This window comes from Sorghum bicolor, chromosome 9, assembly GCF_000003195.3.
Source record: "Sorghum bicolor cultivar BTx623 chromosome 9, Sorghum_bicolor_NCBIv3, whole genome shotgun sequence".
Classification (NCBI taxonomy): Eukaryota; Viridiplantae; Streptophyta; class Magnoliopsida; order Poales; family Poaceae; genus Sorghum; species Sorghum bicolor.
Window position 1 is genome coordinate 56,702,907 of NC_012878.2, and position 14,672 is coordinate 56,717,578.

The 14,672-nt window shown below is 43.5% G+C and overlaps 2 protein-coding genes across 3 annotated transcripts; both read left to right on the forward strand.

Moving 5' to 3' along the window:
- On the forward strand, nt 2,649–8,504 carry LOC8074565 (CDP-diacylglycerol--serine O-phosphatidyltransferase 2). 2 transcript variants are annotated; one of them, XM_002440166.2, is made up of 13 exons: nt 2,649–2,999; nt 3,215–3,458; nt 4,322–4,387; nt 4,635–4,694; nt 5,209–5,299; nt 5,436–5,490; nt 5,582–5,661; nt 5,767–5,883; nt 5,984–6,068; nt 6,480–6,571; nt 7,500–7,753; nt 7,863–7,951; nt 8,067–8,504. In XM_002440166.2, exons 2-13 carry the CDS (start codon nt 3,301–3,303, stop codon nt 8,192–8,194), a joined length of 1,275 nt encoding a protein of 424 aa, XP_002440211.1. In that variant the 5' UTR covers nt 2,649–2,999; nt 3,215–3,300; the 3' UTR covers nt 8,195–8,504. The 2 variants fall into 2 exon arrangements, with proteins under 2 accessions (XP_002440211.1, XP_021303389.1); XM_021447714.1 differs by having other exon boundaries at nt 2,939–2,991.
- On the forward strand, nt 8,930–11,393 carry LOC8063559. Its single transcript, XM_002440167.2, has 4 exons — nt 8,930–9,217; nt 9,325–9,418; nt 9,840–10,049; nt 10,419–11,393. The coding sequence occupies exons 1-4, from the start codon at nt 9,119–9,121 to the stop codon at nt 11,132–11,134; spliced, it is 1,119 nt and encodes a 372-aa protein (XP_002440212.1). The 5' UTR covers nt 8,930–9,118; the 3' UTR covers nt 11,135–11,393.

Sequence of the window (14,672 nt, forward strand, 5' to 3'; positions counted from 1 at the left end):
TAAACATAGGAAACTAGATTAACATGGGTCCCACAAGTGGATAGGCTTCAAACCAAAATTGCATGTGTATGCTACTGACATATTTGACCCATCATTTTGTTGTTCCGAGAAGCTCCCTGGTTTAGTCCATCATCAATTCATTCTCATCTTAAACTATATTGTTCTCATCCTCGCCTGTTCTCTATCGCGAAGATCCCGATCAAAGGGGAAGCAGCTGGGCGAGAACCATGAGCTACAGCTGATGGACTGTGATGTTGAGGAGAGCGGCAGGTGCGGATCCACGCATGGAGGGCGATGCGGCAGGGAACTGCTGCTCGGCGAGACGGCGACTCGACGAGGTAGGCATGGGAAACAGCGGTGGCGCTATGGTTGCCTATTCGGCTCACTGCATCGGTTCTCAGGCTTAAGTTTGGCGCCCTAAATGCTTCTTTTCCCTTCACTCGCCTTGGTCTTCCACAAAACTACAGCTCAGAGAGTGGATGTTTTTTTTCTCGTGTTATGTGAGGCAAGTGATTCCTTGCCTCTTAACGGCTGGCTGCTTTTCTCCATTCCAAATGGTGTATGGTGTCAGCAAAACAAAACAAAAAATCTATTTCTTTGAAATTCCTGTGAAAATCCTCTAATTCAAACTGGTCCTGAGCGTTTAATTACTCGGTCACTGCTATGCGGATCGCAGGAGGTGCATCAGTCCACACGCAACGTAACGAGCAGAATTTTATCTACCCTGTGTCGTCTGAGACCTTCCCACGTCTCAAGAGACCCGAGCATGACAATTCGACACCACCACCGGTCCACCGCACGCAGTGTTTAATCTCTCTCCGTAAGAATCAGAACCAGACGGACAGTGTAATAAACCCCGTTGCTGTTGCTGTTACCACCAGCAAACAGGCGGCCGCAAACAGAAAGACTGGACGACGACGGGGAGCACTCGGCGGCACGGCATCCTGTTAGGTGAGGTGACACAACCATCAAATGTCGTTGCAGGGCCGGTCAATTTGGCACGGCCGGCCGGCCGGACCCGGGCGCGCACGCCCCCACGCCCGTGTGCGGGCCTTGTGGCCTTGTCCGCTTGGCGCTTTGCCCCCCGCCCCCCGGTCGGGTCCGCCGCTGCTGCGGCCACGCGCGCCTCCGCCCCTGGCCCCCAGACCCGACCCCAGTGTGCGGGCTGCCGAAAGGAGAAGGAGAGGTCCGACCTGCTGAGGCGGAGGAGCGCGGCCTCGGTGAACGGTGGTGCGGCTGCGGGCGTGCGGGGTTGACTGCTGCGCGGCCACGATCGCGCCAAGCTGCGGATCGTACTCGTACGCCAGCGGCGCGCTTTGTCGCCTGCCCAGCCTCCGTGCGCCGCCGTGTCGACCCCTCGCTGATCCGCTCTCTGATCCTAGTACTAGTTGCGTCACCGGCGGGTAACTGTTGGCGCGGTTCGTTTCTGCTTTTCTGCTGCTGTGCTGCACCTTCACCCTCTCCACTACCACTACTGCTTTTTTTTTTTTTACTTTTCAGGTGTACCCAACATTCACCGTCAGTACGTGTCCTGCTCCTATTGTTTTAATTTAACGAAGAAAAAAAAGTTCCGAAGATCCTGGTCCTGGATCATTTGCAGCAGATGTGGGTGGGCTCGAGGTCTTAGCCGCTTCATTTTTTTTATTTTTGGGAAAAATTGGCAGATTATCCAACGTTGATGTATGAATGAAGTATTGTATCTTGGGGCTCATTTGTTCGCTTGAGATTATCAGCCGAACCTATCAGTCATTCAGTAGTGTTTTTCTCTCACAACAAATCAAAGAATAATATTTTCGGCTATGGCTTATCAGCCAGATAAACAAGACTGATCAGCCTAACACAAACAATAGTAAAAACCAACAAAGAGAGAGAATGTGTACAAAACGTAATAAATCACGATCGCCACTACGATCAGGGATCATCATTATGCTAAACTACTACTAATTAATAAAAGCATGTCGGAAAAAACCACGCAGGATCAGACTTTTATCGACGATCGGCAGGGCATGTGTGCAATGCAAGCACCTACTCCATAGAACACGGGTGAACCGAATCACAAAAAGGCAACAAGTAACAGCTTGCATTGTTCCATAATCCCTAGAACACGGGTGGTGTCAAAGTTTACATATATACCCCAAATACGTGAATCGCAAGCCACTTGGGTGCACGGAGATTGGAGATTTGGGATGGACACAAATACAAGAAACAAAAGTAGCTGGTGGCCAGCCTCGACGAATAATAGTAGTACCCCTTGCTGCCCCTACCGCTACCCGGGGCGCCAGCGCCAGCCCGGCCATGAAGCCGGGACCCTGCCAGAGCGTCCGGGGCACACACACATGGGGCACCGCCACCGGGCAACCCGGACGGCGCCCTTCCTTCCCCTGATCCTGCCTCTGCTTCCGCGCTGTGCGCGTGCCGCCGGTTCCCGAGCCCCTGCGGCTGCCCCACCGGCAGCGGCAGGCAGAGCCCAGACCGCCCGGGAGTCCATGACGCGTCGCGACTACGTGGACACGCCAGCCAGACGCGCAGAAACCACGGAACGCAACGCAACGCAACGCAACGCAACGCAACCCCATCGATCGAGCCGAAGCCGAACAGATTATTAACGGCAGCCCGTCGCCTCGCCTCGTCTCGTCTCGCGTCGCGCTCTCTCTCTCTCTTTCCGCCCTCCTCTTTTAAAGACGACGCCACCGCCACCCCTCGCGCCTCTCCAGCCTCGCCGCCCTCCCCTTCTCATCGCAGCTCCCACCTCGCGGGCGCCCTACGCCCCACGGGCTCGCGGTGTTGCGTGCGTGCGTGCGTGCGTGCGTCTGCGGTGTCCCCGGCCGATTCCCGAATTCGCGCGCGCGTCACCGTCGATTCCGTTTCCATTGCGGCCGGTGTGTTGTTGGATTGGATCATAGTATTCGTGTAAATAAGGGCATCATCCGCACGCCCGGAATCACTTCCCAACCCCAATTTCCCGGGCTCCTCGGCGCCGATCCCTCGCCGCCTCGCCGGTACGTTGCGCATGTGCCTTTGCATGTAGGAACAGTAGAATCGCCCCGCGGCGCTTCTCGCGTCCCCCTCTCTCTCCCCCTATCTCCTTTTTTACGGTTCGTTCGTTGCACAGGTGCAACGGCGGCGATCCATGTTCGTTTCGTTTGTTGACTTGGTTTTTGGTGCGCGGCCTGCTAATTTGGCGGTTTGCGTACCTTCCCCTCTGCTCTGACAGGTGTTGCTTTCCGGCGGCGGTTTCTGCTGCGTGCCGCGGGCAACAGGCGCAGGCGGCGCGGCTGTATCCTTGTCGTGCCACCATCCATGGAGGCGAAGCAGCGGCCGCGGCACGGCGAGGAGAGGAGGCCGCCGGCGACGGACAACAGCGGCGGCGGCGGCGGCGAGGAGTACGACCCATGGACGGCGTGGCTCTACAAGCCGCACACTATCTCGGTGCTCCTCGTCGGCGCGTGCCTTCTCATGTAAGCAAGCGCCCTCGAATTCTCCTCCTCCTCCTCTCTCTCTCTCTCTCCCCCGCGCTCGCATGGGGAGACGGAGAGGCTTGTTTCGTTTCACCTTTTGCTACCGTGTTCGTACGGCTCCGCTTGACTCGAAGGCTGGGATTTTTACGAGTGCGAAAAGGCTTTGTCTGCCTGTGCTGGGCAAAGTACAAGAGCTGCCAGAGGGATACCACCAGGTGCTGCAACAGTGTCAGAGATGAAACGCAGCCATGCATTGTTGTTTTCTCTTTTATGTTTCTTTTTTCCTTTTCCCTGAAAAATGAAAAAATTATAGTTTCTGGTCTGGAATTTAGTGGATATATATGTGCGAAAGCATCGAACTATCGAATAATTGGAGCATGATCAATGGATTGGCACGTCGGATACGAGTGGCTGTGGAGGCTCAAGTATCTCGTGCAAAATTAAATTGTTCTGAAATTTTTCATGAAAACGAAGTTGTCTGAATTTTGCGCTCAGATTATTTTCCTTGCACACTTAAGCGAGCGTGAAATGAGTTCATTTTCAGCTCATTAAGTAAAGATAAACAGACACATGGCAATATTTTCTTTTTTACCGCCCTGCTTCTTGCGAGGAACATACCATGCAATTAAGCTTGGACCTGAATCTAAGGTACAACCATTAGCTGGCTAACCCCGGTCCCAAGTTATCCCAGAGATCGACGTGCCTCACGGGAGTCGGAACACTCAATTCATGACTAACTTGTAGGCTGCCCAGCGGTGGATACCATACCAACCCTACTAACCAAATGTGGGGCGTTTCCTTTGCGCTTTCTCGTGGTGCTGCCATCACATCTGACCTCACATTCATTTGTTCTTCGCTTTCAGCTGGGCAAGTGGAGCACTTGATCCTGAAGGTGCTGCTGCTCACAGTAGCGTGACATCAATCAAGAGGTATGGCTGAATCATCTCAGAGATTTAATTATGACCTTGTTTAGGCAGCACTGAACTTTCAAAAGTAGAAAGAAAGAAAAGAAGAAACAGCCCACTTTTTCATGTGTTCCAAACGGAAAAAGATAATCAGGCCACTATTCGATTCTGATGCTGCCTTTTGGACTCGAGCTGTTTTACCTTCACAGCATCGCGCAATGATTGGAGAGAGTGAGTGATGCTGACTCATCTTCTTACCGAAACTTTCCAGGGGTGTCTGGGCTATGATTGCAGTCTTCCTTGCCTACTGCACGCTTCAGGCACCTTCAACGTGAGTAAATTTTCTTCTTCTTCTTCTTTTTTCTTGTAGATATAGCCTCTCGTGGCTTTCTGCTTGTATTTTTCCTCTATATGAATAAAAATAGGCACTGTCAGTTTCCATTCAGTCAAAGAAAAAAAAAATGCAACTCAAACATAGGAGCTCTATCAGTGCAGTACTTCTTGTTTGTCAATTGGCGCTGAAGCAACAGTAGTTTTCTGCATATGTGGATGAGGCTATTTTTAAGTAGCAATTGACAAATTGCCCAGGGACACGGTACCAATGCCAATTTTACTGTCTGTACTTGCTGCAAGATTCTGCTCCTTATCTTCCTGTCTTCGTAATGTTGCATCACCAATCTCTCATTCTATAGCCATTTTCAGCTCCCATAAATCGCAATATTGCTTTACCAATCCATAGCCATTTTCAGCTCCAATAAATCTACTGTACTACGTACATCAGTATAGGTCAATGTGCTGATATTTTTGGACGATACTGATTCAGTGCCCTGGCAATTTTGTCACAGGATACTTATTAGGCCCCATCCTGCTGTCTGGCGCCTGGTACATGGACTGGCTGTCGTTTACCTCGTTGCTCTTACCTTCCTTCTTTTCCAGGTTAGCGTTAGCCACATGTGGGTTTCAGTTAGATAGTCTCTGTTAATTGTTGGCTTTTTGTCCAAATGATTTTATTAGTTTTGACAACTCAGATAAAGGGCATGTTATTGGTTCTTATCTTTTGCTCATTTACCAGAATCGTGACGATGCTCGCCAATTCATGAAACACCTTCACCCTGATCTTGGAGTTGGTAAAATTTCTGCGTTAAATAGTGTCACAATAAAATATTTATTTATTTTTAAAAATGTTGGTGGTAATAAACTTTTACCTTTCCAATGCAGAATTGCCGGAGAGATCTTATGGAGCCGATTGCCGTTTGTATGTTCCAGAAAACCCTAAAAACAAGTTCATAAATATTTATGTATGATTTTCTGTATGAACTTTCCTATTCTGTGACGATGCACATGCTCTGCTTGTCATCGTTTCTATTACTTTATTAAAACTAGACTATCTGATCTATGTATAGGAGACATTGTTTGATGAATTTGTCGTTGCCCATATCCTTGGGTGGTGGGGTAAAGCTGTAATGATACGGAATCAACTTCTCCTTTGGGTCTTGTCAATTGGCTTTGAGCTAATGGAGGTTAGATCTGAGTGCCCTATTGGAAAGGACTTTAAAGATATCTTTTTATTCCTGTCCCTTTTTTTTAACAAGGAAGTATGCTTACTATGACATTTTGCAGCTAACGTTCAGACATATGTTGCCAAACTTTAATGAGTGCTGGTGGGATAGCATTATCTTGGATATCTTGATCTGCAATTGGTTTGGTGAGACATTTGAAGATAATTAATGTTCATGTCTCATACATTCAGTTACCTTGCTTACATTAATGTGGTCTGCAATAAGTTAAAGAGTCAAGCAGCCGACATGTTCTCGGTTTTCTTGATTTTATACAGTTTCTTTGCATCAGATCCTATCAATCGTATCCATTAGTCAGAAAGGAAAATAAAAACTAATACATCTTTGACATACTTCTGACATTGCATTATTTGACTAGAATATTTAATGTTATGTCACTTGGTGCTTAGAAAGTAAACTTTCTATTGAATAAATCAACATCTTAAGCTTGTTGAATGCTCATGGCCTTGGGAATCCAAGAAGAATTGCTGGCATTTGTGACATTATTTGTCAATGGTAATTCCATGCTTTCAGCTGAAATGCTGCTATTTTTTATCCAGGTATTTGGGCAGGAATGCACACAGTCCGTTACTTTGATGGCAAAACGTATGAATGGGTTGGACTGAGCCGCCAACGAAGCATCATGGGTAAGGTATGTTCACTGACAATACCTTAACAGACGCATGGTTTCTCCATTTCATGGTTACTATTGTCATAATTTAATCATTATATAGATATGACCTTCGTTCCTAGATAGCTGTTCTTTTAGGATGCATCAAATTAAACTGCCAAAACTTTGACCTCTGGTAGGAGAAAGTAGTCACATCCTTATTATCATAATGTTCGTGTATTTTCCCTGCATGTGACTAGGAAAATATTTTGAAAAAAATGCATGTTTTAGACACTGCTGAAGTCTGAAACAAGTAAATCAGCCGAATCTTGCGTTGTATTTCTCATATGAATTGCATGCCATGGATACTCCTCTGAGTAAGGAAAGCAACTTTCCAAAGGATAGTCCAAGACAAGTGACTCCAAAGCAATGCAGTTTACTGAGCAAAAGTAACTAGCTTTGACTTCTTGCATGTGAGATGCCAGACAACATGTGATGTTTTCCCAGTGGGCCTGTTCACATTTCTGTTGTGCTGTCCAAATCTGATCTTTGTCATTATTGAGCACTGAAGTTTCTTCACAATTTGTTTTTCTGCATACAGTTATGCATGCACTGTTATCTTATAAACTGCACTCAGCCACTCACATGTGAATAGTTGCATATGTTTCAGACAGCCAAACTTGTAATCAGGCTTGCCCGACCATATGTTGCCCTAGGGCAAAAACAATTGTATCATAAGAAATAGAACATAGAAAAATTGTTCAGAAGGAATATTTCTAATTATGCGATGACAAAACAAGGTTATAAACACGAACTGAAATAGTTGAACTGTGTTCTTAGTTCTTGTCACTTCAGGAACGTATGGAACGCCTGAACTTTAGCAAGTTTAGAATTCACAGTGTATTGATATTAGAACTTGAACGCAATTTGTGCAGACCGGCAGACTAATTTTACTCTCTACGTTTGGCAGGTGAAAAGATCGTTGAGCCAGTTCACCCCTGCTCAATGGGACAAGGATCAGTGGCATCCTTTCATGGGGCCACTGCGGTTCATCCAAGTGCTGTTCCTCTGCGTTGTCTTCATGACCGTGGAGCTTAACACATTCTTCCTTAAGTTTTGCCTTTGGATCCCTCCAAGGAATCCCTTGGTCGTCTACAGATTGATCCTCTGGTGGCTGATTGCCATCCCAACCATCCGCGAGTACAACTCCTACTTACAAGACAGGTTAGTCGTCCAAGAGTGTCATTCATTTGTTAGCAATAGCATGCATGAACAGCACTTTAACTTTTTCTGATTGATTACTAATATGTGGTGCTGGTTTTGGTCATCACAGCAAACCGGTGAAGAAGGTTGGAGCCTTTTGTTGGCTCTCTCTGGCTATATGCATAGTGGAGCTGCTTATCTGCATGAAGTTTGGGCATGGTAACATTCCTCTTTCACCTGTCAATTCAGTATGCAGTATGATAAATGTTTGGGAGGGGGGAAAAAAGGACAATGTTCTACAAACCGTTTGCCTGACACTCAACAATCTGAGCAGGATTGTTTCATGACCCAATGCCAACCTGGCTGATCATCTTTTGGAGCTCGGTTGGGATTGCACTTGTGATTTTCTTGCTTTCATGGTCATGGAGGAGTCACCAAAGATTCAGGAGAAAGCGGCTGTGATAGACTGCAAGAACTTATCTCAGATTATTTCAATTCGCTTGTTTATTTTCTTTTTCATTTTTATATAGGCGCTGTACATATTTGATATGATACGTGATGTAACTTACGTTTTAGGGGAGCCCCATTTTTCTGCTGCTCCTGGCAGGGACTTGGTTTGTCACGATAGATCATTGTTGTCAACATGAGATTGATAAATAAATGAGATAGCTGCAGCATCAAGATCACTGCATATTTGGGTTGGAAACTTCTTCTGGGCCAATAATGCACAGTTCTGTAATACCTATCTCTATCTTGGATGGTGTATCATTTATTCAGTTTGTCTCACCGGTCCACCAGTTGAAGCCCTTGATGCCTTCATTTTTTTTAAAAAAAAAAATCAGAATAAAAATCTTGGATCATTTTGTTGTTGGTGAGATAAACTATAGAGTTCCATGACCAAATCGTGGCCTATATGTGTTGCAAGTTTGTAACACGACCTAAATGTTCAGCGATTCAGAGTATACAGCATCTCATATTCTCATACTACAGGCCACGCCCTGATTCATCATTACAATCCAAGTAAATGCCAGGAACAGGATTTCGTGAGTTTTGGCTGTATATAATCCAAACAAATTCAGACCTTGCTCGAGTTCGTACGGCACAGAGCTAAACAAGCCTGTTTTTTTTTTTAATTAAACAAGCCTGTTTTGCTGCCCTTTATGCTGGTGATGAGATACTACTACGTTTGCTCGCACGAATCTTGATGTGTCTCGTACGGCTCGCGCAACTCCGACATCATCGTCAAGAGTCCCGAGCCCTAACCGCGCATAAACCCTCCACTGCCGCGCCGCCGCCGCCGCTTCCTGTCCCCGTCGGCCCCTCCTCGCCGCTCGCGCCGCCCTCATCTTCCCAGCCCCAACGCGACACACCACAAGGGCCGTCGTGATGTCGAAGAAAGGAGGACGAGCGAAGAAAGCGGCGGGCGGCGGCGAGCTGTCCCGCTTCCTAGAGTCGCATCTCCAGACCATCAGCGACACCTTCCAGGTACGAGTACGACCCAACCGACCGCGGTCCTGGCACAGCTCCGATCCCGTCCCACGCGATAACCTCTCCGGCGCGGTTCACACGCTTGTTTGCTCTTGGTTTGACAGATGATGGCGGAGTCGGCTCCGGTGAGCTTGGAGCGGACGGAGTGGTCTGAGGTCGTTAAGCTCGGCGACCAGGTCTCCAGGCAGGCCACCGTCGGTAAGTCCAAAATTGACCGATTACATGTGCTAGTTTCGCGAGCTTAGCTTTTCAGAGCATGCGTTTGTAGCTGAATTGATGGAGAATTTATCTGGGTGTACATAGTGTATTTCAGCTCAGACGATTGACAGGTTAGGGAAATTGAGTTCTGTCTGAAATAATACGCCCATAAAGAGGTCAGAATCCGGTACTGGAATTAACTTGGCACTTACAGTTACCGGAGTGTGCATAATCTCTTTGCTGAATGTAGGAGAGTATCTGTGTTATTACCTCTATAGGTATCCCTTTGGCACTTTGTTTCTAGCTACCTTTAGGTCATTTAGTATACACCATCCATCTGGTTGCAGTAAAGCGATATTGTTTGGTCGATGACGCGGCTTGGCATTGATGGTTGTTGGCTGATGCTTGTCTTTTGCTGCAGCTGGAATGCTCTGGAGCGGTGACTTGCCTGATGTAGAGACCCTCAAGGAGAACGTCGATGCTTACTTCAACATCCTACAGGGATTTCTTTTGGTTTGCCACGGAAGCATGGTCGGTGCTGGGCCTACTCTTCACAAGTCCATCTATGGTTCTGCAAAGAACGTGGTTGACTCCAGCTTCTCATTGTTCAAGCATGCTGTTTCTGCTTGTGGTATGTAAAAAACCTGCCCAAGGTGCTGTTATTTGTAACATTGCCTTCTGATAGTCTCTACTGTTTTTTTTTGGAAGACATTAGTCAGAATTTTGTGTAAAGCGATCTTGATGAGAAATAGTCACATGAGTAAAATTACTGATTTAAATTCCACATATTTGAAGTGAGGAGAAACATTTGACATTTTAACTTTGTTGGTTGCATCGCATTGTGATTCTAGTCCTCGAGTGGATAAATAGTAAAGGACATCTGAAATAGCAACAAACATGCAATCTATTACTTTCACCATGAAGTCTTACACATCATTTATTTTGATCTCTCAGAAGATTTTTAATTGGGCTAATATGTCCTTTTTTTAATCTAATGCAGAATCTCGCAGCCCTGACCGCAACACAACTATACCCCAGGTCACAGGAACTGTATGGGAAGCTTGTGCTGCTCTCAAGAAGGTGCCTACATCAAACTGTATTGCCATAGGACGAGCCATGACCAAGATAGGTGTGTATCTGAAAGATGTTCTCCGTGAAATGAATGAGCTCCCTATTGGTGATTCTGGTGATAGTGCTGCTGAGAAGTCTTCCAATGGTGTTGTTGACACAGCGAGTTGTTCTGATAGAGATGAGATATCTGATCTTGATCTAGATGATGATGATGATTTCACTGAAGAAGAGGCTGCTGTTGCCAAGTTGGTTATTAGTGTGGCATCCGATTCCCTGGTTGTAGTGAAAGAGGCAATTCGTTTCATTACTGGTTTGCTCAAGAGCTCAGGTAACAAAGATGGGGCTAATGAGGACAAAGTTGAGCCAATGGAAAAATTGCTGAGCCATTGCAAGGAGATTGCCGACCAGGTCAATGATCTAGGGGCTTCTGTATACCCACCACAAGACTCATCTGAGATGAAGCTCGCTATAAAAAGACTGTACAATGGCATCAATGGGATGCGCAAGGAAGTAGGGAACCTTGGCGGCTCACCTGAGAGCACCTTTGCAGCCCTTGAAGGATTTGAAAAGTGCATTGGATCTCTACAGGCAAAGTTATCTGATGATGTGGCGAACGAGATGGAAAATCTTAATATTAGCTATTAGCACGTAATGTTCAGATTTGTTATAGCAATGTTATGCCGGTATATCTTCTGATTTTGCACAATGGATGGAGCTTTTCTTATTTCAGTAAATGAGCCATTGATTGTAAAGTAAGAAAGTGGGCTTGGTTTGCTGTAACTTCTCCAGTTAGTGATGTCACTATTACGGGTCAATGATTGAGCGGATAAGATTGTTTACGTTCTCTTTTTTCCCCCTCAGACTTTGCAACTTTTTCATTCAATCGTTGTTGTTATCGGACTTATCCATTGTCTAGCAAAATACCTTGGCACGCTTCGACCAATGATTTGTAGCGTCATATCTTCTGCAGATTGTAGTAAACAGGTGCCGTAACAGAACTTTTAGGCTATTTTGGTTCCTATAAATTGAGAGTCTAGATGTTGGTTTCAGTTCATGGGATCCAAACGAGGCCCTTAGACGAATGTAAGCAATGGCAAACACTAAAGCAGGAACTAGGCGAGAGCATCTTCCGACAGATTTTTAGTTTGCAAAAAATTTTAGATTCGGCTAGTGTGTATGCATTTATTACTGTTCATGGGATTCCACATATTCAGTAATTATTGTTCAACCATGGACTAACTAGGCTCAAAATATTTATTTTGCAAATTACAGATAAACTATATAATTAATTATTTTTTTATCTATATTTAGTGCTCTATATTGCTATGACGGAAATCTTAAAATAAATTGAAAACTAAACAAGACCTCAGAATAAGATGATTCTCAATTTGATAAAACAGGCGTATATATGAAACAACAGATACTACAACAAAATTTAAAATAACAGTTTAAGACTTTTGTAATTGAACTTTAGAAAAATAGGAACAAATTAAATTCATATTATCAGGGACCTCCTTTTTAGTTTTAAATTTTGAAGACAAATTGATATCATATTGTTAATTTTGAAAATAATAAATTGGAATTATATTGTTGGGCCCTCCTATTTAGGAGAACACCCTTCAAAAATTAGGGTATGCTGCTAATTGTGATGAGCACAGTAAAAGGCGAAAGAATAGTTCGCTTTGTGCTCATCACGCAGCTGCGTGATTTGCATATGAGGCTCTGCCCTTCTTCTTATAGCATACCCCATAACCTCATCTCTGGACGCTGCACGATATGGGATTAATGCATCATGAGCTCTTTATTCTTTAACCTGCTTTCCCCTAGGCTGTCAACCAATGCGGACATGCAGTGGGCTGTGGGGTGCCTTGTGCCGTCCGGCAATACATTTGGTGACGTCCGGCCCGCCACGGGTTTCACAAGTGAAGAAACTTTTGCATGGTTGGGCCTAGTTCCTAAAAATTTTCAAATTTTTTTTAACATTTCTGGCCACATCAAATATTTGGACGCATATATTGAACATTAAATATAAATAAAAAATAACTAAGTATACAATTTGTCTGTAATTTATGAGACTAAAATTTTAAATCTAATTAGTCTATGGTTGGACAATAATTACTAAATACAAACAAAAATGATACAGTATCTAAATCAAAAAATTTCACCAACTAAACAAGGTCTGAGCACGCAGGTATTCAAGTGACCGTCTCACGAACCTTTTTTATTTTTATATTTTTAATATAAGTAATTTGTTTTCTGCAAAAAAAACTATGAATACATTAACTAGCATTGTCAATTGATATGACTTCTCTCCAAGTGAATCGGCGGAATTAGAGGGTGTTTGGTGAGGGTATTAAAGTTTAACAGGTATTATAGCACTTTTGTCTTATTTGACAATTTATATCCAATTATGGATTAATTAGGCTTAAAAGATTTTTCTCGCAAACTACTCTCTAGTTGTGTTTTTAGTTTCGTAAATAGTCTATATTTAGTACTCCATATATGTGTCCAAACATTCGATATGACGGGAGTTAAACTTTAACAGGGTGAACCAAACAGGGCCTTACCCTTCCTACTGCCAACGCAAACTGTGGAACCTTTTTGAAACAATATGTCTTAAAAAAGTCCTAGCTCATCTGATGAATCTATTAGTCATTCAGTAGTCTTTTTCTCTCACAACAATTCAGCAAATAGTACTTTCACTGCCCACCCGGGTTTAACTGGACTTTGGTACGGGTGTTTGCATTTTCTTAGATTTATTCTAAAATTTAACGGTGTTGTGCTCTCATCGACGGCGAGACGAATTGAGTGACTTCACCAATCTCAAGATATACCGACACATTCACAGGTGCTTATAGTAATAAGGTGAGTGTGTATGTGTATTGAGTGTTTATGCCTATATTTGTGTAAATCTTAAAAAAATCATAATCTTTTTATATTAAAACAGATGGAGACATGGAAATTGTACGTCGCAATGAAACCTACAACTTTGAAGTTCCTTTTTTCCCATCTGAAGTCATCTTAGTGCTAAAACAATTGATACAACATTTAGATCTACAAATACAAATATGGAACTTGTATCGATTATTGTTACCAATATGACTTCATGCAAAAAAAACATGTAAATTACAAAGTTATAGATCATATTAATATATATACACACACACATTTTATTTTCATAAGATATCATATGAAAACGATATGATTTTAGACATATATTATATGATAGAGTGAATAAAAAAATGCTTACTTTATCCACTCAATAGCACAACGTATTTATAAAATAAATCTTAATATTTTCATATGATTCTATACAAAGATGAAAATTATATAAAAAAATACATATCTCGATGAGACAATGGAATTCAACGTTAGTTCCGAAATAATTGATATAAGATTCGAACCTGAGCACTGTATTCAGTAATCAAGATGGTTAATAATCAAGATGGTTTCAAAAGATAAAGTTATGAAATATAAAGTTGTGTATCTCTTTGAGCACTATTTTTTTTATAAAAAATATCTCCATCAAGACCATATTCATATGAAAAAAAATATTATTTTAAGGTTTATTATCTAAAAAAGCAATTTGATCGTTTGAATCAGAGGTAAGGTAATTTTGCTGGTTCACTTGGCGGTAAACTAATGTCACAGTAGTGACATTTTTTCTAAAAAAATATATAAATTCTAGCCTCGGTGGTGCCCAACAACGCACGTGCAAGTCCCCTATGGTGGTTGTAACAAGCTTGTTTCGACTGTGCGCGGTGCGCCCTTATTGTTCTGCATAGGACAACGCCAAGAGACGTACTCTTCCTTTAAAGAGTGTAATTCAAAATGTGGACCAAGTTATTGTTCTTAAGTATAATTAATTTTATATTATAAATAAAATATTATGTACATTTAAGTCTCCAAACAAGTATATTGTTTTTTGAGAAGTCAAACAAGTATATTGTGAACACATATAATGAGCGAAATCCATTGTTAGTCCATCAAATTATTGGTCAGTGTCACTTAGCTTCATCAACTTTAAAAGTGCATTCTTAGGTTACAAATTTTAAATGATTAACCGAAGGTCCATAGTTTTTATTTGAGATGTACTGTGTACATCGTTGTGTCAGCGTCCTTTTCCCCCCAAAACCACCTTCTTTGTATCCCTTTTAGTTTCCATCCTCCCCTCTCTCTCCCG